Below are 25,380 nucleotides of genomic sequence, written 5' to 3' on the forward strand. Positions count from 1 at the left end.
TACACCTGTAACAGGGTGTATTTTCTCCTGACCAGGGGCTCATCTCAGTCTTATCTCACTACAATTTTTTGACTTACGTTTATAGCCGAGTCCCCAACGCATCATCCTATCAGAAACGCCCAAGTGAATTTGATTTTGTTAACGTAAGACTAGTTAGAAGTCTCCTTATTTAACCAGGAAAAAAAAAATCCCATGAACAGTTAGAAAATCCTTATTATTCCAGATAATCCATTCTGTCATCAAACCCCCAAATTCCGTGAACAAAAAAAAAAAAATCAAAGATTTATCGATGAAGAGCGGATCGAACAAGAAGAAGCTGAATAAACGATCGAACCTGAAGCCTCAGAGTCCAACAAGTCCAATGGACTCCTCGTGCCCTAAAATTCGTCCCTCTTCTTCTTCTTCAAGATACGGCAGTGTCTGTCTCATCGTTTCAGGTGTTCTAACTCTCTCCTCTATAATTCTTCTCGGCCTTACCTCGGAAATTTGGGACACCTACAAGTCCCCACAAGACGACCCATTTCCCAGAATTTACACCATCGAGGTACTCAACGAGTTTCCTCACGACCCCGATGCCTTCACTCAGGTAACCCCCCTTTAGTTTCAATCTCTGTTTAGTCTCTCTAGTCTCATTATTCAAGTCCATTTTTTTTTTCCTCTAATGTTGGGATTTTGAAGTGAAATGGGAATACACTACTAGACAATTATAGATTCTATCCCATTGTAACTATTGAATTATTAAAAAAAAAAAAAATTACATATTAAGATAATTGAGGTAGTACTTGACCTATAAAAAATTGATAATTAAAGTGGTACTTATTAGTATTTTACTATTTTTACTCCATAGGAATATAAAATATGGTGATTTAAGAATTTAGGGCTGGCATTGTTGCATAAACGATAAAATGCTTGTTTAACCCCTAGGGGTTGGCCTAGTGGTTCCTAAGGGTTTATGAGATCGGGTTTGAAATCTCTAACCAACATCTTGGAGCCACCTGTAAGGGATTCCTCCTCGTAATTACAACTACAAAGTACAAACACCTAGGGGAATAGTAAGATGCTCTAGGATCTATAAACACTTTTCCCCCCTTCAAATGATTTATTTATTTATTTATTTTTTGGGTTCTGTTTAAAAACTTGAAATTATTCAATTGTTTTGTATGTTTTTGGTTGAATACATGCTGTGATTTACCAAGGTTAATTGTTAGAACATAAAACAGTTACATAATTTGTTACATCTTGGAGGTTTATTTGAAACATATCTATTGCTCATGTTTAAATTTTCAGCATCTGAAAGGCTGTGCATAAAAGAAAAAAAAGTAACAATTTCTATGGTTTTTCTTTTTGCTTTCAGGGGCTTCTTTATGCAGGAAATGACACCTTATATGAATCAACTGGTCTTTTGAAGAAGGTGATTTGCATTTTTTTTTAGCATTCTGGTTATATGTAGGTACATTTGTACGCACATATTTGTGGGGGATCCCTAAAACTGCACAAAATTCTCAAGAAAACATTACAGGAAACAGATAGAGTAGACAATAAACACAGGGATCAGTACCTTAGGTTGCTTGGAGTGAGCTCCAAGCGGTGGAAAGAGGGATAAAACCTAATAGTTAGCGCATAGATTTGCATGGAGTCAGCACCAAGTAGAGATGGAAACCCTGACTGTTGCTTGGAATCAACACCAAGCGTTGGAAGGAAATTCCCAACCAATATTTTATATTAATATATGCTCAACCTGTTTACAATGGTGAATTATTAAGGCCTTTAAATAGGGTTCCCACATTAAGGAAGGAGAGACTATCTTCTTAACCAAGTAAGAACAATAACTCTTAACCAATTACATAAAATAAAAAGACCTTTTAAATCAATTCTGGCCTAACTGGTAGTATGTCTCCATTGTCTGGCCATGTAATCAGTGCTGAGTGAAGCAGGGCGGTGAGCAATGACATGAAATGTATTTGGTCTAAGTTCATTGAATAGAAGAATGTGTATAGAACCTCCTTGTTATATACCGTAATAACCAATTTAGGTTTTCTCCCTCACTTTATTGTGAGTGTTGTACTTGAGAGGTTCAATTACAGCGCTAGACAAACTCAAGCAGAGTTATTGGCCATTTAAATCAAATACATAACTTATTAGCTGATGGCCATTTAAAGTCAAATTGACACCTGTTTTTGTTGGAACCTGTCTAATATATGAACTGGTAAGACTCTCATCTTTGAGTTATTTGTTGTGTTCATTATGATGTCGCATTCTATATTATTTAATATGGCTATGACGTTTGATTGGATAAATTCAATGTAACATGTGGTCCGGGAACACTTTGGGGTGAACACCCATCTGAACAAGTAGAGTCAATAGTTCAGCATTTACACCATAACATTTAGCAGCAAGAAATCTTTAACCCAACAAGTGCCTCTCCGAACCAAGCTAGATAGTCTCCTATCACTAGGCTCACCAACCAACCTAGACTTTGATTCTTATTATTCCTACTGGATATCAAAACCATAAGGATTGTTTCCAGCCATGAGTTTCCATATGACATAAGTGCTCTTGGGTGGGCTGGGCCATTCCATCAAATCTTTGAGAAGGGTCCCAATCTCGTATTTGATGGTTGGCGTGGCGATAGGCTTCACTTCTATGACTGCCTCCCCAGCCATTGCAAACACTGAGCAAGAACATTAAGGGGTGCACAAACAATGTAACTTTATACTTATAAAAAAAAAAAAAAAAATTCAACGTAACTCTATATAATATGTGGTCGTCACTATATTTACAAATTGTTTTGTTTCTCAAAAAAGCCTTGGCAGATATATCATGAATATGAGAAAATCATTCACTCTTCTTTTTCTTGGTTTGTTACCTTCAATTTGCAAAATCTATTCTCTCTCTCTCTCTCTCTCTGTCTGTCTGTCTGTGCATGTGTGTGTGTAAATACATACTTAGCAGGCCTTGTAGGTAAGCTCACCAAAGCATGTTATGTCTACATAAATATGTAAGTTTGTATTGTCTTTCTTCATTTTCACCTAATAATTGTTTGTTTGTTAATGTTTTTGTATCTATAAAATATTTATGCTTTATGGCTTGATTTTTCAGTCTTGTAACTTTAACTTTGAGGATAATCATCTAAATTTTTATGATCTAAAGATTTTGATTTCTATATATTACATATCCTGCATGTTGCTGTCATTTATGTTGAACGTTTAGATTTGTGTAATTCATCGGTTTGGAAAGATTACATATTTACTCTTATTGTTTCAGTCATCGGTTCGGAAAGTTGCACTTCAGACTGGGAAGGTACAGATCCTAGTTTTCTGTATCTTACATTTAGTTATATGTGTTAATTAAATACTCAGTTCTTATCATTCTCATAATAAAATTAATACTCATCATGTTAAAAGCAAGAAAAATACTTTCTCAAAAGAAATTGCTGTTATCTAGATCAATTGATGGCTGTGGTAAGGAGAGAGTTATGGTTTGAATGTGGCTACATAGTGTGCTGCATATTCAAAATCAAAGACTGTATCTTTATAAGTAGATTAGCTATACTTAGTTTAGTAGTGAGTGGTCGAGAAATCAGTGTGACTAAACTATATCAATCAAGTTGCCATGCTTAAAATTAAAGATTTTAAATAAAATTTCCTTTTTCTTTTTTTTTTTTCTTTTTTTTTGGGTATCTATAGGTTGAGGTTCTCCAGAAGATGGACGATTCTTACTTTGGGGAGGGTTTAACTCTTCTTGATGAAAGGTTTGTGAGGGAAATTTTAATAATTTCAGTTCTACTTTCTTTTATGTTCAGTAAATTGAGGATTTAATTTTCAGGCATTCATTATTTGTTCCTGGATTTGTTATTCATAGGGATTAACTTGATTATCCCTTTAATATGATGTTGGATTTGAAGAATAATTGTTAATTTCTTGATACTAATTTTAACTACACACGAAGAAATTCATCATTGAGAATTTTGTTCTAAGGCAAACATGTGTGTTCTTTTTAAAATAACATCTTATGCCTAATCATTTCAAATCCATTCATGAATTTCACAAAGAGAAAGTTTTGTACTTTTCATGGATTATTGAAGCCATTAATTTTAAAGTTGAAATCCAAACCCCCTTTTTTAAATACTTCTATTTGAATTTGCTTATATGACTTAATGACCAAGGTAGTAAGCACCTGGATGGCACCATTAAGTTTGATGTTTTCTAGTAGACTAATTAGTTGTTCGTCAGCGATAGTTCCTCTGATTTGGCCCCTAAAATTTTTGCAGGTAACTTGAGTCTAGTAGTTTGCACTGTCTTATCTTGAGATTTATAAGAGGCTCATAAGCCCATGTCATGGTAATGAAAGGACATTATGAATGCATCTTTTATCGTGGGATTGATGTGTAAAGCATGCTATTACAATTTAACGCACTGGTTATTTGACCTTTTCCTTCCTATTTGGGCTTGCATGTTAAGACACTTCAGTACATCTGAAATATAGTTTTTACATTGTTTCCACTTGCCAGCAAACATGTGCACCTACACAAGGATGTGCACAACCCACCCATTCTAGGAATATTACTCAAATTCGTATGCATGCAATTTACCATGTCTTTTGTTTCCCATTGATTGCCTCACTCTTTCTCATAACTTGTTTAGATTTAAGTTTGATTGAATTGATTGTTTTTTCATATTGAGTAGTTTAACACCATGAAAGAAGTCCATGATGATAGATCTTGGTGCAAATAAGCATGTTGTCAAGGACTGTCTATCCTTATGGTTTTGAGGCATAGGTCTTCTCTATCTATTACGTAACTATGGGGCTGGTGCAATGGAAACCTCTCTTTGATTAGTACTTCATTGTTTGATGAGCAACAATAATAAAAGTGCCAGAAAAGTAGGTAAAAAACAGTGTATTAATATAACGGTAGAGCAAAAAACATATATGTTTTGCATACAATTCTTTCTAAAGTTTCAATAATTTCAGCAAGATTTTTTATTTGCAATATGGAATTGTTGTGCATGTGTAGTTAGTTTATTTAACATTTATCCTTTTCCTCCAATATATTTTGCACTTTGGCTTCATCATTTTCTTTTTATTTAATCACGTAGTTTCTTAATTGTTTATTTTTATATGTTTTGTGCTTCTAACAATTGAAAGAGTAATGATGCTAATATAGTAACTTTTACATTCTTTATAGGCTGTTCCAAGTAACGTGGTTGAAGGATACTGGTTTCATATATGACCGAAATAATTTAAGCAAAGTTTGTGCTTCACCTCTTTTCCTCGTGTAATTTTTTTTTTCCTTATGCTTGTCGAAATACTTATTTTAAATGCAATTCAAAACGAATTAAAATACACATAAAAAGGAAAAAAAAAAAAGAGACTAAAGAGTACTGTAAAAATTTGCTAAAAATAAATCCGCACTACTTAGTTTTAAATTTCCTATATGTTTGCATGTGTGGGCCATATTCTTTTGCTTGCAATTCTAGTTGTTTATTAATTTTGGAAATGGGACATAACATCAGATTGTTGGGGCCAATTAAGACCTGATGGAGTAGTGTTGGGAAATGCATTGGAAACCTAATATTTGGGAGGGTGGACTATGGAAGGGAATGAAAATGGAGGGTGGCTTATCATTTTCTCTTGTTTGGTTGACTATAAAAGGGGGAAGAAGAAAAAGGACCATGAGCATATTCCTTCTGGCCCCACCATCTTCCATTCATCTGAAGTGGGAGAAAAATGACTGGGAGAAAAATGACAAGAATAAAGAATTTGACAAATTTATCCTATAATTCATCAAAAACAATTCCATAGAAAGATAGAATGGGAAATTATTACAAGATATAGATTCTTTTTTATCCTTCCACTTTTTCATCTTTCCTACCAAAAAATTGTGAAGGAAAAAAAAGACAATTTTGCTGCAATTTTTACTTTTTTCCCCATCCCATTTCATCCCCTTACTTTTCTATCCTTCCTACCAAACTGGCTCTAATGGCAGATGTGTTTGGAATCTTTGAGATGTTGAGCTGACTGTCCATTAAGATTTCACTTCCTGATCATTTGGGCTCTGCTAATGGAAATAATTACAGTACAATTTAATTGTGAAAATCACACTTAGATCTGGAAAAAGTGATGTCTTCGACATTGTAATTACCTTCTGGGGTGATATTGATGTGTTGTATAAATATAGAAAGCGATCCTTTTTTTAATCTCATCCTAGATGAACATGTCCTTCATATACCATACTATTGATTTTTTAATTGTTTCCTTTTTCTTGCAATGTTCTTTTTGACTGAGATTCTTCCTTTTTGGTGTGCCCTAATATTGATGATCGACATATGTAACAAGCTTCATGCTTTTATACTCCATGCAGTTTGAGAAATTTACCCATCAGATGAAAGATGGTTGGGGTTTGGCAACTGATGAAAATGTCTTGTTTGGAAGTGATGGGACTTCAACATTGTATCTGATTAACCATCAAAATTTCAAAGGTTTGTTTGTATACAACAGTTGGTATCAATTCCATTTCTTACTCCTCCCCCAAAAAAGAAAGAAAAAGTGAGTCTTTTTTTTTTGCAATTTGTTTATTTGAGTGCCTGACATTGCTGATGCTGCATCAAATCTAAGTGATTTTAAGCTTTCTTTGGCAGTATATTATCAGGCCTTCAGTCTTTTACCCCTTTCATGAGCTTTTTAATTTTTATCCCCCCAAAATGTGATAGTAGATTTCTGTTTAGTTTTAACTCTCTTTTTGATAAATTTATATATGTTACAAAGAATTTGAGTTGACTTCTTTAATGTAGTCATAGGAAAACATATTGTCACATATAATGGTCGTGAAGTAAACAACCTTAATGAACTGGAGTATATAAATGGAGAAGTTTGGGCAAATGTTTGGCAGGTATGTCCTTGCATCATCAATTGTAAAATTGTTTTTCATGCTATTTGGGTTTTTTTTTTTAGTTGTGGGCCATGATTTGCATATCTAACTGGCATTGGCTTAGGGATTCCTTGGTGGGATAGTTGACCTCTTTTTGGAAAGTTAGCAGCAGAGCATGAAATTTGTAAACCTCCAACCTATGGAAAAATCTACTTGCTTAAAAAATATCTTTTTTTACATGGCATGAGTGGAGAGTTTGCATATATGGTTTTATGTCTTGGATTTTTACTGATACAACAGTAAATTACAAGCTTCCCCAGAAAAGTTCACTAAAATTGTGCTCTTTTGATTAGTGTTTGTGCTAAGCTAAGCTACAATACCAACTATGCCATGTGAAAACCCCTGCTATTGCCTCCTATATTTGGAACATGAGATGCTCTTGGCGTAGGACAACCTGAATTTTGCAACAATAAATTTAAAAGACAGGAAAATAAACGACAGGAACCTAGGAGTCAGCACCAAGCGAGGAAAAAACTGTTAGGAGTTAGCACCTAGGGTTGGCTAGAATCAGCACCAGACCAAAGACCAATAGAAATTTCGATTCATCAAATCATCTCTAAATCATCTCCAAAAGGACTACAGTTGTTTGCTTATATAGTAAAAGCTAAACCCTAGGTGTAAGAAACCCTACTTATTGAATGACAAAAATACCCTAAACTTTAATTAAAAATTCTAATTAACCTAATTAAATACTAGGGCCTATAATAAAAACACAATTAATGTTCAAACAAAAACGAAACTAAATTTGTCTCTTTTGCTTCCCAAATCAGCTCCTCCCTTTCAAAAGTATCTTTGACCATTTAAATCCTGCTTCCTGGGATAGACCAAGATGCAACTTCTCATTGCAGTATGTTGTTATGGATATCCTCTGTAGGACCAGGGTTTTCCAACAAGTGGACTTCTTTGAAGCTTCAGCTTCTTAGCTATTGCTACCTTCATGATCTACAATTTACACGATACTGTTGTTTGTTGGATAAACATTATTTCATGGGTTGAGAAGTTTTCTGTTTTCTTGGATTACTTTATGACTCAAATTTTTCATTCTGTAGACTGACTGCATTGCTAGAATCTCACCTAAGGATGGTACTTTGCTTGGATGGGTTCTTCTTCAAAATTTAAGGTTTTCCTTTGCATTTCCTATCATTTTGATGAATTAGCTGAATGTTTACACCTACAAGTAGATAAATTAAGTTCTATTTTATGTTCTTGAAAGTTGCACTCAGTTGTCCTCTATCCTTTTCTTTTCTTACAGGGAAAATTTGGTACGAGCTGGGAATAATGTAAGTATTTGAACAAAATATAAAATACTCTATCTTTGTTAAAAAAATTACTTTGCCTATTATAGTGCACCTTGTGAATTGTAATACCATGTAGGCCTTATTTGGTTCCCTGAAAGAGAGGAAAAGACTCCTTAAAAATGGCTTTCCTTTTAGGCATCTACTTTTACTTCTTCTTAATCTTTCTTAGAATTAAATGCTTTTTTTTTAAAAAAAAATCTTTAAGTTGCCTCTATATTTTTTGGTCAGAAGTTGTCTAATTAATTTTTCTTTGGAAATCTCATGTCCTTCTAGGGTATTGATGTTTTAAATGGCATAGCCTGGGACTGTGCTAAAAAGCGCATCTTTGGTAAGCTCCAATGTTTGATGTGATTGCTCTAAAATCAGCATTATATCTTGCATGTGGCCTGTGAATTGTTTGGGATATTTGATGTTTCATGACCAGTTGAGTTAGGGAGCTTTTCTGCCAAAAACAGAAAAAATAAAAGTTAGGGAGCTAAAACTCAGGTTCACTAGTTTTATGGCATAATTATTCCCCACGTTTACCAAGATTTGCACATTCCTAAATATTTAAGTTTCAAACTGGCTATCTGGAGCCAGATAGCTGACTCTATAGGAAGGGTGATAAAAGAGGGTTTTGGAATATATTGCATTCTATTGTTGTTCAGTTTTTGTATGTTATTAATTGATGCTGCCTGCAAATTTTTATTCTTTAATTTCTCACGTTAAAAACTCATCACCATCTATCTGCTTTTCTGTCATGCAATCTCTTAATGTTTATATTAACCCAAGCATTTTTTTAAAGGAATAATGTTGCATCTAATAAGACTTGTTTTCGAGAATATCTGCTGATCATGGTTTATTCAAATTGTATCTGATTTTTTCCCCCCAAAACAGTGACAGGAAAACATTGGCCAAAGCTTTATGAGATCAAGCTGCATCAAGTAAACCAAACAGTTAAAAGTGGAGTTATTGAGCAGCTTTGCTTGCGGGAGCTAGCCATTTTTACAAAGTCATAGACAAAAAAAAAAAATAATAATCATGAAGTTCTCGACATTTGGAAGCATTCTTCAAATTTTGGACCGTCAATGCACAGGAAAAACCTTTTGCTCGGAGAATAAAAGTTACAAGCATGAAAGAGCAGTCATTTAGGGGAGGGATATTGTTAGGATCAAATTATAGTGGGAAAGATGGAGGCATAAAGGTAAATTTGAAAGAATTCTTTGGACGATAGCACACAAGTTAATGAGAAAGAATTCCAATTAAAAAGAAAAAGTCTTTATTGGTTGTTGAAAAAAGATGATTCCCTCCTTAACTATCATTTATCCAGTAAGGCAGTAACCATGTTTGCATATTTGGCAAACAAAACTCGGTGAGGGATGGTGGACACAGTTGCATCATTTAAAATTTTAAATAATATGACAACTTGTACATTGTTAGCGGCAGAAAATAAAATCTAAACTATAAAATGGATGAAATAAACAGGATTTGAAATAGAGAGGATCATGTTTATCTCTACAAAAGCACCGTGCCCATATATATGTGTGTCACATTAGAAGATGTGATTTGTTCTGCTAATCTTGGATCCTCTTCTTTGTGTCTCTAAACACCATATCTATTTCAAAATCAATCAGGAGAGTAGATCTATGTGATATCCCAAATTGGATTGGATTGTGCGAGTGTGTGTTATGTTGATGTGTGCTAAGTCTCATATCTGATATTTATTAGGTGGGGCTTAGGTTTTTAAGTGATTATAAGGTCTCTCAATTGTGACTAGACTAGGTTTTTTGGAGTAAAGTGTTGATGTGGCTAACTATTTATGGTACGTCTTGCCATAAATTTTAGCACTTTTAAACTAGGCAGTGCTGCTATTTTTGGTCATTTCTTGGTTGCTGGAAGCTTGTTAATTGTTATATGGTGAATTTAAGTCTTATTGGTAAGCTGCACGGTGCCACAGATTAAATTACTGGGAACTTCATTATGTGTTGATATAACAGTCAAGATTTACGCGTTATACAAACCAAACATATAAAGGTTAAAGGTAACAACATGGTGCTTGATGCATGACTCCACAACGCCTGTTATTCGACATGCTAATATGTGGTAGTACAATAAGAACAGTTTCTCGTATTCTCTATTACAGTACCTATTGTCATAGTAATTGTGATTGAGATTTGATACATTACCCACCGGGTGCAATGCCTACTTTTACGTCTCACAAATTTTTACTTACCCAACTTTTTAAGTTTTCTTAAATTTTTGTATTCAAACTTCAAAGTCTAAGATTGAAAGCGCTTTCTTAATTCTCAATCTCAGTCATTGAGAAGTAATGCACTCGGTGCAATACCCCAAATCTCAATCCTATTGTACATATGTTGCAACAATGGTGCCCCTCAAAAGAAAAGAGAAATGTTGCAACAATGGCAGCTCTTGACAATTCTAATAGTCTCCCTCACGATGCTGTAAATGTTTATCAAAAACTAATTGTGGGTGCATTTTTAGCTCCAGGCCAAGGGTGTCCCTTGTAGCCTTTGGCTTTTTTTGCTGTCCCACATCGAAAGAATCTCCCCCCACTTTCTGACTTATAAGCGTGTAGTCGAAGGAGTAGTGTACCATCAGTTGACAGTAAAAAAAAGCCAAAGGCTACAAGGGACATCCTTGGCCTGGAGCTAAAAATGCACCCACAATAAATAACTGATAGTACACTACTTCCTTTGGCTTCACGCTTATAAGGCGTACCACTCCTTCGACTTCTTTCAATGTGGGATAGCAAAAAAAAGCCAAAGGCTACAAGGGACACCCTTGGCCTGGAGCTAAAAATGCACCCACACTAATCATGTTGATAATTGTTGAGAAGAGAGGGATGGGCAAAGAGCAATTGCAATTATGTACAACAGGATGCAATTACTACGAGGACAGGTTATGTACTACCACAGGGCCATTCTTAAAGACAAGGCATCAAGGCCACAAGGTCAACGAAGGCACTAGCAACCTTCAAATTTGCATAAAACGTGCGGATGTTGTAAGTAAAATGCTGTGACAATCTCTTTGGATTTTTTTATATCTTAAAAATGTTGTTTGGTTTAAAATCAAAGTGATAAAATTAGTTTTTACACCCCTGGAATTGGAATATAACTCCGGCTACTGGCCATGGGAGGAGGAGTGTGGGGATGGGTGGTATGTTCATGTGGCAAAATCTTCCCCCTTTATTACAAAGGAAATATTGGGATTTAGGGTACGTTTTGTTAGAGGGTGGAAAAGTGAGAGGACAGAAAATTAGAAAGTGATAGAAAAGTTGGAGGGTAGAAGAGATTTTAATTTTCTTTCATGGTGTTTGGTTGGGAAAATGAAAAAGTGGAGGGATGAAAAATTTTTTTGTTTGGTTGAAACGGATTTGTATAAATTTACTACCATGTCCCAATTAGATAAAACAAAAAATAATACGTTATATTTCTATTAAAAAATTGTGTATAAATGAGCACTTCATTTTAAATAAATAATATTTAGTAATAAATAAAAAAAAGAGCACAAGAAGTTCAAAGAGCCCAAAACTTTTTTCTCAAAAAAAAAAACTTTTGAGAAAAGAAAGGACGAGCACCAAAAAAGAAAAGGAAAAAAAAAAAAGAAAAGAATGATAATATCAGAAGAACAAAGTTTTTTTCCAAACTAGTTTGGAAAGAAACTCTTCAAATTTCTCATATATTTCTTTTTTGGGTGTGAATTTTGAAAATCCAACCATTTAATTTCATGTTTCTTATGTTGTTAACATGCATATCAAATTTCGTTCAAATCGAATAATATTTACTATTTGATCAATTAAGTTATTTTTTATATACAACTTTAGATTACAAAAACTTGAAATTATAACATTTATTTGATGATATAGCAATTGATCTTTGATTTTCTTGAAATTTTGTAAGCATTAAGGATGTAATAAAAACATGCAATCTAATGGTTAGATTTTCAAAATTCACACTCAATATAAATATATATGATGAGTTTGTAGGGTTTCTCTTCAAACTAGTTTGGAGAGAAACTTTGTTCATATCAGAAAATGCAAAAAAAAAAAGGATGTGCACATAAAAAAAGAAAAAAGAAATGATAAATTCTAAAAGGACGAAAAAGCAGAGAGGAAAAATACAAAAAAAAAAGATTTAATAAAAATTTGAACATTGGATGGGCAATTTCGTCCAAAAACCCAACTCCCCATTTTCCCTTATGTTTTTTTCCCCAGGAAGATTAAGTTTTGGTGGGCTTGAAAAGAAAACTGTTGGGCCGCACCATTTTCTCTACCCCTTTCCACTCCCAACTAAACACACATTTTTCTGCATTTTTTCTCTCTCATTTTCTATCCCTTCAGTTTTCACTCCAACCAAATGGACCCTTCAAGATTTTCACATTGTAGTGTACACTAGGTACTCTAGAGGATATTGATACATTCTTTTCAACAACTTTTCTTATTCAATGATTGGCGGTTAATTTAATTTTTCCTCTTCTACCTTGTTCAACAATGCTTTTACTGGGGTTCAACTAGCAGCCCATTGTTTCCTTAGTGTTGGTGGGGTAATTATAGAATATTCAAGGACTATGATAAATGTGTACTCTCCCAAATAATTGTATATTTTACTAATTAAATCTACGAAGGGATCCATTAGTAATGTGAGAAGTGAGGGTACAATATTTATTATACTCTCACATAAATAACAACTTGAGTTTAATTAATAAGACCTACAATTATGTGAGAGATTACACATTTATTATACTCCTAGAGTAATTTATAATTGGGATTAGGACACTGGTTAAGAATCTAGTCAAAGAAAATTTTTAAGAGAAAAGAAAAAAAAAACAATTAATATTTTGACAGCTTTTTCATTTCCCATAAAAATGATGTCAAAACTTTCTTAAAATGGATTGTTAACGAGTGTCTTCTAAAGGCACTCGTTAGCATGACCCTTTATAATTTTCTTGTGTTGGTGGCCTACTTCTTCCTCCCTCGCTATGAAAGAACTTCACCCTCATAAAAAGGGCTTTCATGAGTATTGTGTGTGTGTGAGAGAACTTTATGCTAATTAATAAATGTTTTTGATTGTCCCAGTATTATATTGGTAGTTATTAAAGGGTAGTATAAAGTATATCATATACTTGCTAGCAAAACAAGCCCAACACTTTTTTTTTCCTACCAACAAGGGAGTCTAAAGCTCTCTTAATATCTAACTCTTTAAACCCAATACCCTAATTAACAATCGTGATACAGTTGTATCTAGAGCCGACCCTAGGCCTAGGCCATGTCCTGGGGCCTCTAATGGATAAAGGCCCCCAAATGGGAAACTAAGCAATATTTTTATAAGTGAGTTATACATTTTCCCTTTCACTTTTAGAATGCTCAAAAAATTGAATGATGTTAGAAATATTACAAATTTTATTAAATAGATCTTACAAAATATTGTGTCATGAATCAAAATAAGCAATTTCAAATACTCGTTTATTATCTTATAGTTATTGAAGTACTACCAATCACATTCTCTTCCATATCAGTTTGTAAGTTTTTTGTAGTAAAATTTATAATAGATTTAGTATTTTTTTTAAAGATAATTACAATATACTGCTAATTTTGTAGTTCGAACCTTTTTTCCTCATAAATTTCCAAACACTTTGTACATGAAAATGTGACAATTAAGTTACAAAGCTCTTGGTTAGTAGAGATGCATTTTAAAGTACCTATAAGAAGGTTATAGATAATTAATATGAAACAGAAATCGTTAATTAGGGAATTAGATACCTATAATAACTTCTTGAACTGTGAGTACATAAAAATGTTTTATTTTTTTATGGGGAATATAGATGAAACACAATCAATAACTGGCATGTTAAAAAGAAAATTAATAGTGCCAATCAATGAAATTCACTATTCAAAATTATGAGGGTAGACCATAGAAATAGACAACTCAAAGAGGAAATAAAATGGCATACAATCATTTAATTACCTTTTTTTTTTTTTTGGATAATCCAAATCATTTTAAAAAAAAAATGATAATCCAAATCTTTTTTTTTTTTTTTTTATTAATGATAATCCATATCATTTAATTACCTAAGCTTTCCACTTCTTTATATGCATCACTACTAAAACAAGACAGCCATTTATTCAAGCCAAACAATAAATTAAAAGACCATCATCTCTTTTCTCTATTTTTCTAGCCATGGAGAGTAAAAAGACCAAGGGAAAACAAAAGATAGAGATGAAGAAAATAGACAAAGAAGTTAGTCTTGTTACTTTCTCAAAACGTAGGTTTGGTATCAACAAAAAAGCTAGTGAGTTGGTGACTCTATGTGGTGCTGAGGTTGGTGTGGTAGTTTTCTCACCAGCTGGAAAGCCCTTTTCATTTGGTCATCCCTCAGTTGAGTCTGTGGCCAACCGCTTCCTAAAACGAAACCCTCCACAAGCCCAAGAGGATAGTAGTACCCATACTTTGGAGGCTCAATATTGGAGGGTGAGAATCAATGAGCTCAACCAACAATGCGATGAGCTTCTCAGGCAACTTGAGGCCTATGTTGCACGGACACGGATACGGACACGGACACGGACACAGGGATACGCCAATTTTTTAAAAATAAGGACACGACACGGCGGGGACACGGCGGTTAAATAATTAATTAAATTTTATATTTACTCATATTTTTAAATATTTTTAGACATAAAATACGTTTATGTCTAGAATTTAAATTAGGCAACTGACTGAGCTGATTTTTCACTTTCAATATTCATTTTAGTAAAATCACCTATAATATTTAACTTTAATAAATAAATAAATAAAACTATAGCAGGACATACAAAAACAAAAATCACTAAATTTATAATGGATTTTACTAATATGTGTCCTAAGGGTACAAAATAATAAACCAATTTTGAAAAAAGTTTATCAAAAATTGAAAAAGTTTTGACAACTATTTTAATTCTTAATAAAAATTTTTCAAAAATAGATTTGTTAACAGGACCCATTTATAATAAACATTATAATTTGAGGCAAAACAAAAGGCTGAAGGGCTGAGTAAAGAAACATAGTAACGGGACAGTGAGAGTGGGATTAAAAAAAAAAAAGCGTGTTATAAGTAACCCACTAACCCATACAGTCATTCACCCAAACCAAATGGCCGAATATCTGAAAAAAAAAGAAAAAACAGAGAGAAGCTTAAAGAGGTAGGACCTGACGCTGAGAGAGAGAGAGATCGAAAGGGACAAACACGGCGTCGACGTTGATGGAGCTCGCCGATCGGCCCGATCTAGCTCCGGCGAGGAACAGAGGGCAGCGGCAGCAGCGGGCAGAGCAGAGGGTGGGTGGGTTGAGAAGTGAGAACTTGAGATGTGGGTTTCGGGACTTCTCAGGCTTGTTGTTTCACAAAATCAATGTTATTGGTAAGTCAAAATCTGTGATTTCCTTTTTTTTTTTCACCGCTGGCGTGTCGGAGCCGTGTCGGAGAAGCGAAAAAAAAAAAGAAAAAAAGAGACACTCGCCGGACACCGGAATCTAGCGAGTCGTACCCGTTCCGGTGTCCGACACGTGTCCGACACCGACACGATGCCAAAAATGGCGTGTCCGTGCAACCTAGCTCGAGGCTGAGAAAGAGCGAGAAAAGGCGCTTCAGGAACTGAAAAAGGCAAGAGAAAAAAAGGGTTGGTGGGAGGTTCCTTCTGAGGAGCTTAACTTTCAAGAGTTACAACAAATGAATGAATCATTGAAGGTGCTCCGCAAAGTTCTGTGCGCTTGTATGAAGGAGAAGACTATAGCTGGGTTACCCTCTTCTTCTTCTTCTACCTTTCTTGCTGATATTTCTGCCCAAGGAACCACCCCTTTTGCCCCTAATACCAGTGGAACTAATCCTTCTAGCTTTCCTTCTGGCTATGGCTATGGACAAGGGCACTTCAGGTTTTATAAAAATTGAAAAAATAAAATAAAAATGGAGGGAAAACCGATTTTTTTTCCTCATTTTGGAATATGTAGTGTGGGATTTAAAGATCTTATGATTTTCTGAAATTATATTAATTAACTTCTATATTTTCTTCATGTCTCTCAAAAGAGATATTACCATACACATTAACAATGTATATTTATGAATACTCTCTTGTTACACAGTACAAATCCAGCCACTTAATTATATTTTTAGTTGTCACTACCAGTTTTTATTTATTTATTATTATCTGTCAACATGCTTATCAAGGAAAATAGAAACTCATGGAATTGAGGAGATAAACTTGTATTATGTGTTTCATTTTGTGATGCACAAATTATAATTCGTCAAGTGTCTTTTCTCTGTATCAAACTTAATTTGGTTGCTTTATAAAGATTTTAATAAATATAAATAATGTCGTATTTCCTCTTCTCACATAAATAGTGAGTCTAATAGAGAGTACGACATTATTGCACTCCCGTATAGTTTTTTTCGATTAGTAGAACACTAAGAGTGGACTAGTGTTTACACTTTTTTCTCCACCAATTGTAGTATAACAAATGCCTAATTTTTTTTTTTTCAATTTTAAATGTTAATTACTACTTTATATGGAATAATACAGATATGTAGCAAACTATGGTTGATGAAACATAAAAGAGAATACTAATGCCACATATTGTGAATGAGAGGTCTCACGAGACCTTCTTAAGATACCTTGTTGGTATTGGAGAAAATATCTTAAGAGTTGATCTCATAAAATACCTTCCATTGTTATTCGTGATAGCAATGTTAGGTATTGTTTATTATTTTTATCATTATTTTTGGATAGGATTGTTTATTAATATTAGCATTAAGACTTTTATTATTTTTGAGTCATTAATTAGTATTCTAGATATACTACTTTTTTTTTTTTTTTTTGGGTTACAAAAATAAAACTAAATTTTTTTTAAAGACACAGTAGATCTTATTACTTAATTTCATCACTACAGTAAATAATGAAACTTCTTTGATTACGTACTCTATGAAAAGAATGTGAGGGCGGTTTTCTCATTCTTAACCCTAAACTCTTTGAACCATTAAACCTCAAACCCTAAATCCTAAAACCACAAACCCTAAATAGGGACGGAGTTAGGATTTCAAGTGAGGGGGGCGATATACACTCAAACCCAAATGCTTAAAAAATTTGTTATAGCCTAAACCTTCATATTGTAGCTCTAGATTAACCCAAAGACAACCATGTCTTTTTATCCAAGCTACTTATAAAAGAATATCTATATATATGTGTGTGTGTGTTTATCCCAAGCTTCTTTGGAGAACTTTATCAAACACTTAGGGTCTGTTTGGATAGAACTTATTTTGCTGAAACTGAAAACTGAAAACTGAAAACACTATAGCAAAATAATTTTTAAATGTGTGAATAGTGCTGTGAGACCCATTTTTAATGAAAAAGTTGATAAAAAGTGGAGTTTGTGGGACCCGTGAACAGTGCACAAGTGCACTGTTCATAGAAGACCGGGTCAACAGTTGCGGCTGGGGAGAATAAAAAAAAAAAAAAAACGCAGAAAGAGGAAACGTAGACGCGCAAACGCCCTATCCAAACTGCACCTTAGTGTTCGTTTGGATAGCACTTAAAGTGCTACGTCTGCATTTTCACTCTTTTTTTTTTCTCTTTCCAGCCGCAACTGTTGACTCGGTCTTCTGTGAACAGTGCACTTGTGTACTGTTCACGGGTCCCACAAATTCCACTTTTATCAACTTTTTCATTAAAAATGGGTTCCACAGCACTATTCACACATTTAAAAATTATTTTGCTACAATGTTTTCAGTTTTTAATTTTCAGTTTTAGCAAAATAAGTTCTATCCAAACAGACCCTTAAGTTGCAATTATCCTATGTTAATGCTTTAAGATAAATTTCATAAATCATTTAAAATCCAAACAAAAACTCACAAAAAGAATCAAAATTTAATGAAAATTTGAATAAAGAAAGTGTACTTTTTATGAAAGTATGGAAGTATTGAACAAAAATGGAATATGAAAATTCAAATCCAAACTTTATATATTTTATATTTCGCCTTTTCTCATTAGAGAGGGGGGGGGGGGGGGGGGGAAGGCAATAATTGCCTTCCGTACTCCAAGCATAGCTACGTCCTTGACCATAATCCCTTAAATGCTACACCTGTATGCCCTTATACCCAGTAAATTTTATATAATGTTTTCGATCACATATTTTAGTTTTCTAATAGTGGTTGATAATTTTTTACTAAAACTTTTGTATTTAGTATTCCACCATGATCTTTTCTCAAAAGTTTTAATAAACTTATCAAGAAAAAAATTCTTATAGTTTTTGAGTGATTAAAGTATGTTTTTGTGGAAAGCATGTGTTAATTGATTAAAGTTGGGTTCAGCTTGTTATTGAACAATTATTAGAGTATGAAAAAGGTGTTGATGAGCTCCTATGTATTACATTTACATGTCCAGGGACCAGGGTAGAAGGCACACTGAGATGTCCATGCCTTAATTGTCACAATTTATTTCATGTTACTTAAGATGATGTCAAAATGTGATTTTGTTCTACTATAAATATATATATATATATATATATATATATATATATCTGTAATGGATTAGACGTATAACCGCGAATGCATAATGGAGAAATATTTTATGGCACAAAATCTGAAAACGAAGAGGATGATATTCATATGTTGTAATGATTGCAAGATCTGATGCGGATTAAACATTTGAAATGTTATTTAACATCCAAAGAGTAAGCATTGGGTGATACATTTCATGATGGAGATGATCAATTGAAAATACTCGAGATTTTGAGCAAAGGAATGTTGAAGTTTAGAAGCTTTTATGATTGTTAAAGGATGATAAACAGAAATCATATCCAAATTGTGAAGGTAATTATCATTTGTTACATATTTTTTTTAGTAAAAAAAATTCTTATATAAATTTTGTAAATTATAACAATATAATAATTGTCTTTTAAATATCAATGCACTTGTACAGGCATCAATTATAAGCCCAATCCATCAACCTTTGCATGCTTAAGAGTATAGGGCCCAATGTAAGGTTGGGGCCCATATCAATTCGGGGGACCAGTGCTTGGTCGAGGTCCAGTACTAGGTCAGAGTCTATATAGGATGATAATGGTAGTGCCTTGGGAGAAATCGCCTGCCAAGCATCATTTGGCAACGGTGCAAGTTTCAAGAGAGTCACATTTGTCATGAGAAGTAGGTCTCATCTAGTCAGGAATATATCTTTAAAGGACTCACCAACATGAAAAAGGCAACCCCCTCATCATGACAAGCCCACTTAGAGAAGTCTATAAATAGGGGTCAAAGGTGTGAGAAAGGGGGTTGGCAATTTTGTGGGAAAGAGAGATACATGAGAGAAAAGAGAGGAATCATTAAAAAGAGTAAACTCAATACTACTTATCTTGTGTCTTCTCGGGAGGCACATGCACAGGGTCAAAGAATTCCAATTGGGCTTGAAACATCTTATTTTGGGCCATTGGGTTGGCTTTTAGAGGTTTTTCCATTGTAGGAAATTTCATACCCCTCAAAACAAGTAAATTGGGACTTAAATTCAAAAATTCATTTAGTATTTTGGGCTTGGCACTATAGTACTACTTATAAATAATTAATACATGAAAATCAATGCATTTACCTCATCAATACATAGGAATAAGGGTCTTTTTAATGAGTGCCCGTACAAGTTGAGAATTAATAAATACTCAATTATGACACATTTTTCAAAAAAAAAAAAAATTGTTAATGATTCATTGGCTTACATGCACAAATTATTATCATTGTGTGTACTTTTTGGATATATGTGTACAACTTAACTTTATTTCTTCAAAAATATATAAATATATTATTTAATAAATTAAAAAAATGCACCTTAACTACTACTTTAGAGCATTCATTTACAAAAAGATAGACCATTATATCTAAAATTAACGTCCAAAGAGGTGAGCATCGGGGGATACAATTTATGGTGGGGATGATCAATTGATAACTTAAGAACCTGAGCAACTGGATTTTGAATTTCAGTAGCTTTTATGATTGTTTATGGATGATAAGTAGAAGTCAACATCCAAAATTTGAGGATAATTAAGTTATCATGATTGTTAATGAATGATCATTTGTTAATTGTTACATTAGGAAAATTGTAATATTACAAATCAAATTTCTTTTTGATAAAAAAATATTCTTAATAACCATATAAGTACTATTTTGCAAATAATTAATGTACTTTTTATAGATAATTACATGAAAATCAATGCATTTTTCTCATTAATACATAGCATCCGTTAACAGGACCCCTATCTCACTATGTTTACAGCCATAATCGTTGAGAAAGAGAATAACACATTTAATAGTGACAAGGTCCATATCATACTCCAATTGTATAACATATATAATATTGTTCCTTTCATATTCAATATCACATTCAGACAAGAAATAACTAATCAAAACATTGGCATTCCAATCAAAACATGCATTATAGAACCCAAAATAAAGAAAAAGAAGAAAGAAAATGAAACAATAAATCATTTCCTTTATTTTTCCTTAAATTTTACAACATTGAAGCTCTAAAATTCAATGAAATCGTTTTCTATTAACTTGTCATCAGATATTCAGAGGACGTAAACTAGGATCTAATATGTAGCATGTTATATTTCATTTATTTTTTTTTTTTTGGAGGAAAAAGGGGTTAAAACTTAAAAATAAGAAAGAAGTTAAAACATAAAACCAAAAAAAAGAGGGTAAATTAGAAGTTTGGTCCTTATCCTTTAGGCTAAATGTTGGTCCCTAACATTTCATATGTATCAATTTGGTTTCTAACCTTTTGGTATTGTGTCAAAATGATCTCTACCGTTAAGTAATGGATGAAAAATACTAACTTGGCTAGCAATCAAAATAAAATTATATTTTCCTGCCACCTATACTGCCACATCATCATAAGAAATTTCTATAAAAAATTTATGGACTAAAAACCCAGAATTTTCTTTTCCTTTTGCTTTTTCGGGAACCAAATTGGGGTTAGAACTTAAAATTCAACTTCCTTCATTTTCCCATATTTTCCCAGCAACCAAACATGTAAAAAAAAAAAAAAAAAAACTTTGAAGCTCATGATATTTCCATTCCCAAATTAAAACAGCAAAAACTCAGCATGTTTGGATGGTGGGGTGGGGCCTCATTGACGGTGCTCTTCCATTTGTGGGAAAGTCTTGTTGTTGAGAAAATCGGAATTAGGATTGTGAGGGAGTTTGGGGAGGTGATTTGTTAAAGAATTGAAAACGTAGTTTGTATATGAATTATTAGCTAGGAGGAAACCATAGTTCTCATCGGCAAGTGACCCCACACAAATATCAATTAAAAGCCGTAGATTTCCAACATGATTCCTCCTTATGACTAGCCATTGAATAAAGATAGTAGGGACTAGGTAGAGAAATCTCGCCGCTGCTCTCCACTCCACCACATGCTAAGTTTTATTGTTTAATCTGGGAATAGGGATTTAAGAATGGTTCCATGAGCTTTGAAGTTCCCTTTTTTTCCATGTTTGATTGCCGGGAAAATTTGGGAAAATGAATGAAGTTGAGTTTTCAGTTTGGGTTTTTAACCCCAAAATGATCCCTGAGAAAGTAAAGGAAAAGAAAGTTCTATGTTTTTAGTTTACACTATTTTTTTTTTTCTTTTTAAAGTTTATGATGACGTGACAATTGATGTGGTATGAAAATAATATTTTATTTTGCCTGTTAATCATGTAAATATTTTTCATCCATGGTAAAGATTATTTTAGTACAATATTAAAAGGTTAACGACTAAATTGACACATATGAAACGCTAGGGACCAAATTAATATTCAGCGTGAAAGTGAGGGACCAAATTTGTAGTTAAAACAAAGAAAAAAAAGAAAAGAAAAAAGAGAGAGATGTTAATATTATACATGGGCTTTTAAAAATCTTGCAGAGTGTATTAAACATTGAGCTCTGGCCCATTGTAGTGAACATATTACACTAGTGGACTGTGGACCCATAAATCAAGCCCAAGTAATGTCAAAAGAAAAAAAAAATGGTCGAATTTTTAAGTTCTCCACGTAGCTTCTAAAATTGCAGACTTGTCCCTGATTAGTATAGCCTAGCACTGCCAGCATCGAACATGGTTATGGTAAGCTAGTTTCTTTATCTTGATTTTCTTCCTTGTCATTACGTGTTTTTTTTATTTTTTACTTTCTTCAATTGACTCTCACTATAATCCAATTATTTTTGTAAGATATTATGTACACTACATGTTCGATGAATGGTCCAAACGAAATTTTACAGCTAATGTGTTAAGGTGGGATTTGGGTTTTGATCCAAAAGGTTTTTTTATTATATATTTAAAGGAGTCTGGGCTGGCTTATGATGGTGCACACATATATACAGAAGCTTGTCCATGGTGCAAAGTGTTTAAAAACTAAGCAAAATGGAGCTGCTTATATGAATGTTATGCTATATCACTGTTCAGAAGTATCCCATCAAGAGCCTTTACATTGTGAATGGTATGAGAAGGAGTTTCCAAAGTTAACAGAATTGAGCCACTTGTTGAGAAATGTGGATTGGCTTGATGGGAGGGTAGTTCATGTCAGGGACAATTCATTTGTCTTTGATGGTGAAATTGAGCACAAAATGCAAACTTTCAAGTCCCTGGCCAGGGTCTTTATTGGGTCTCCATCAATTCAGCAAAAGATTCAGAAAAATGTGATGGCCTTATCATTGGCGGCAAGTAACAACTGCACCCCATTTGTTTGTTTCAGTGAACCTAGTGAAAGAGAGCCTATGATTGTGAATTCACTCACTAAAGTGTGCAACTTCCTGAACATTTCTGCCCAACAAAGGAAGGTGGTTCGGCACACAATATGCCCACAGGTCACGCAAATGCGGATATGGACAGGTACACTTGAGGAGATACTAAATGGTTTGAAATCTGAGTTGGATTTGTTAAGTTGTCAATGCTCTAGCAAAGGGACCAAGATGGGTCAGCAGATTGTTTCTAGCTGTCTAAAGTTCCTGGCTGACACAGCTATTTCCTTTGACCATGATTCTGCTTCGTGGATGCGGCTTGCGCCTGCAAAAGTTGTTGGCTCCTCTGCTTCACATAAATGGGAAGATGTTCTTGAGATGTTCAATGATCTCATTGAGTGTTTGAAAAGTGAAAAGGAATTATGTCTTCTTGTGGGGAAGGTTGAGGTCATGAAAGAAGGACTGTCTCAAATCAAGGACATATTGATTGATAAAAGTATTGGATACAAAGAAGCTCGGCATCAAGAAAGCCTAGTGCAGAAGAAGCTCTCCAAGACATTGGGCCACTCGTCCAAGTGCTTGTTTACTCTTTTATTATATTACCTCCATGGACATGCTAGAGATATTGAAGTGGATTTATGCGGTCGAATTTATAGCGTTGGTGGTGAGGATAGGTTTTGCTTGTACATGGGAAAGATTTTGACTACAGAAGAGGATAAGATGGTCTGGAGTGGGGTGAGGCAATTGGACAGGGCTCTTCGGCTTTTCAAGTTTGTGTGGGAAACTGCGGGAATGAGAGGAGTTTTGCAGCTGCAAGGCCATTTGTGGTGTGTTGGTGCTGAGGGCAGGATGCTTACCTATAGAGGAAATACATTCTTTGTACATGGGATCAGTGTTTGACAAAAAATTCCCTATACATATTAGTTCAGATGGTGAAAAGATATTTCATGGTGATTCATGGATCAGCGCACACTCTATGCAAGTCATTTCCAGATACTTATACACAAACTATTATTCATATGTGAAATAAATTGATATGGAGCCATTCGTGTACTGTTTAACTAAGGAAGAATTTCGCAATACACCCTACCTTCTTTTTCCTCTTCCATGCCAAATATTCTTAGAATGCTGATGAGTTCTAGTTCAAATGGCACATCTTCCCTTGTAAGAGTAAGATAGAGGCTAAGGTCTTATGCTTAACACTCACCAAGGGCGTATGTAATATCAAAAGAAAAAAAAAGTCAAATATTCTAACAAAAGAATTCACTTACTCTAATGATTTGAAAGCCTCCATGGTATATCAAGTAGGGAGGACAAAAAGGTTTACTAGTACTACTCTCTACTGCCACTTATATAACAGCAGTAAAGTACGCTTGAATGCATAATTTAAGATAATGCCGTTAGACCACAACAAATTAAGAGAGAAAAACTTTAGTCAATTTATCTTCCATAAACGACCTGAACTTTGCTAAGGAATGGTATTGGGTTTTCTCATATTTGAGGGTGATGGAGGTAAGTAATTTTAGTCATTTATTTTCAGGTGTGGCGGAGCTGGTTTTGCAGCCCTTTGATGTTTCTCACTGATGTCTGCTTGTTATTGTTATGAACTGATAAAATAGAATGGTAGTTTAGTGGATTCAAGGTGACTAGCCTCCTAAGAGGGAGAAAGACAATCTTAGAGTTTATTTTTTGTTTAATTCTCATTTGGTAGGTGGGGTTGTATATCTGTGGTTTACTTTTTAGTGATGAGTCTAAAGGGCCCTGCCTTGGTGAGGTTCCATATCATGAAAAAAATGTATATAAGTAATAAAAAATGAGATGACCTCATCACAATCTAATCTTAAAAAAATAGGAAGCAATTTCCATCTAAATTCAATTTGAAAATAAGAATACAATTTGAAATAATGCAAATTATAATCCGCAACTATAATTATTTAAATTTCAAACTTCATCAATTTGAATGATAAGCTTAGCGCCTCGTGAATCATAACAACATACTATATGTTGTTATGATATGATATTATTGTGTAGAGAAACAAATTGTTCGACAAAATCCATCCATTAAGCATGGTTGTTGAAATTCCTCACTCAAAAGCTGTATTTGCATTCTGAACTTAAAAAGATTCTTTTGCTTGAAATTAGGTCACTGCCAAATGGAGTATCAATCTTCAAAAGTCTATCTTTCAGACGTTCAGTACCAGAAAATATAACAACAATATTCATTAAAAAAAAAAAATCAAAATTTATTGTCCTGTTTTCAAGCCCCCAAGTTCCCTTAAATTTCATCAAGACTTGAGAAAATGACATTGTTCCATTGTACAAACTAGAGGACAAAATGGCATATTTTGGAATCAATATATGTGAACAAGTATACTTTTTCTCTCACTTTGATTATGGTGAAGAAGAAAGATTGTGCTAGGCAGGAATGTTAAGA

General features: G+C 33.8%; 3 protein-coding genes across 5 annotated transcripts; all 3 read left to right on the forward strand.

Moving 5' to 3' along the window:
* On the forward strand, positions 1-9,701 carry LOC115960300 (glutaminyl-peptide cyclotransferase). Of its 2 annotated transcripts, XM_031079119.1 has the most exons (11): positions 2-586; positions 1,355-1,411; positions 3,265-3,300; positions 3,687-3,751; positions 5,186-5,249; positions 6,362-6,479; positions 6,792-6,889; positions 7,978-8,048; positions 8,181-8,208; positions 8,500-8,554; positions 9,103-9,701. In XM_031079119.1, the coding sequence occupies exons 1-11, from the start codon at positions 290-292 to the stop codon at positions 9,222-9,224; spliced, it is 1,011 nt and encodes a 336-aa protein (XP_030934979.1). In that variant the 5' UTR covers positions 2-289; the 3' UTR covers positions 9,225-9,701. The 2 variants fall into 2 exon arrangements, with proteins under 2 accessions (XP_030934980.1, XP_030934979.1); XM_031079120.1 differs by lacking the exon at positions 8,500-8,554 and having other exon boundaries at positions 1-586; positions 9,103-9,191.
* Positions 9,702-14,402: 4,701 nt separating this feature from the next.
* Positions 14,403-16,143, forward strand: LOC115961241 (MADS-box transcription factor 23-like). Its single transcript, XM_031080253.1, has 2 exons — positions 14,403-14,693; positions 15,943-16,143. Exons 1-2 carry the CDS (start codon positions 14,403-14,405, stop codon positions 16,141-16,143), a joined length of 492 nt encoding a protein of 163 aa, XP_030936113.1.
* A 6,066-nt stretch (positions 16,144-22,209) lies between these two features.
* LOC115960466 lies at positions 22,210-24,048 on the forward strand. Of its 2 annotated transcripts, none has more exons than XM_031079393.1 (2): positions 22,210-22,332; positions 22,438-24,048. In XM_031079393.1, exon 2 carries the CDS (start codon positions 22,566-22,568, stop codon positions 23,844-23,846), a length of 1,281 nt encoding a protein of 426 aa, XP_030935253.1. In that variant the 5' UTR covers positions 22,210-22,332; positions 22,438-22,565; the 3' UTR covers positions 23,847-24,048. The 2 variants fall into 2 exon arrangements, with proteins under 2 accessions (XP_030935253.1, XP_030935254.1); XM_031079394.1 differs by having other exon boundaries at positions 22,590-24,048.
* Positions 24,049-25,380: the final 1,332 nt, after the last annotated feature.

Source organism: Quercus lobata, chromosome 9 (assembly GCF_001633185.2).
Source record: "Quercus lobata isolate SW786 chromosome 9, ValleyOak3.0 Primary Assembly, whole genome shotgun sequence".
In the NCBI taxonomy this organism is placed as follows: domain Eukaryota; kingdom Viridiplantae; phylum Streptophyta; class Magnoliopsida; order Fagales; family Fagaceae; genus Quercus; species Quercus lobata.

Bases quoted from the DNA above. Each gene is read 5' to 3' on its own strand.
- LOC115960300 (XM_031079119.1), top strand. From the start codon at position 290: ATGAAGAGCGGATCGAACAAGAAGAAGCTGAATAAACGATCGAACCTG. The intron at 3,301-3,686 runs GTACAGATCCTA...GGGTATCTATAG, and splicing joins TTGCACTTCAGACTGGGAAG to GTTGAGGTTCTCCAGAAGAT. The intron at 6,890-7,977 runs GTATGTCCTTGC...TTCATTCTGTAG, and splicing joins TTTGGGCAAATGTTTGGCAG to ACTGACTGCATTGCTAGAAT.
- LOC115961241 (XM_031080253.1), top strand. From the start codon at position 14,403: ATGGAGAGTAAAAAGACCAAGGGAAAACAAAAGATAGAGATGAAGAAA. The intron at 14,694-15,942 runs GTGAGAATCAAT...GAATCATTGAAG, and splicing joins TGGAGGCTCAATATTGGAGG to GTGCTCCGCAAAGTTCTGTG.
- LOC115960466 (XM_031079393.1), top strand. From the start codon at position 22,566: ATGATGGTGCACACATATATACAGAAGCTTGTCCATGGTGCAAAGTGT.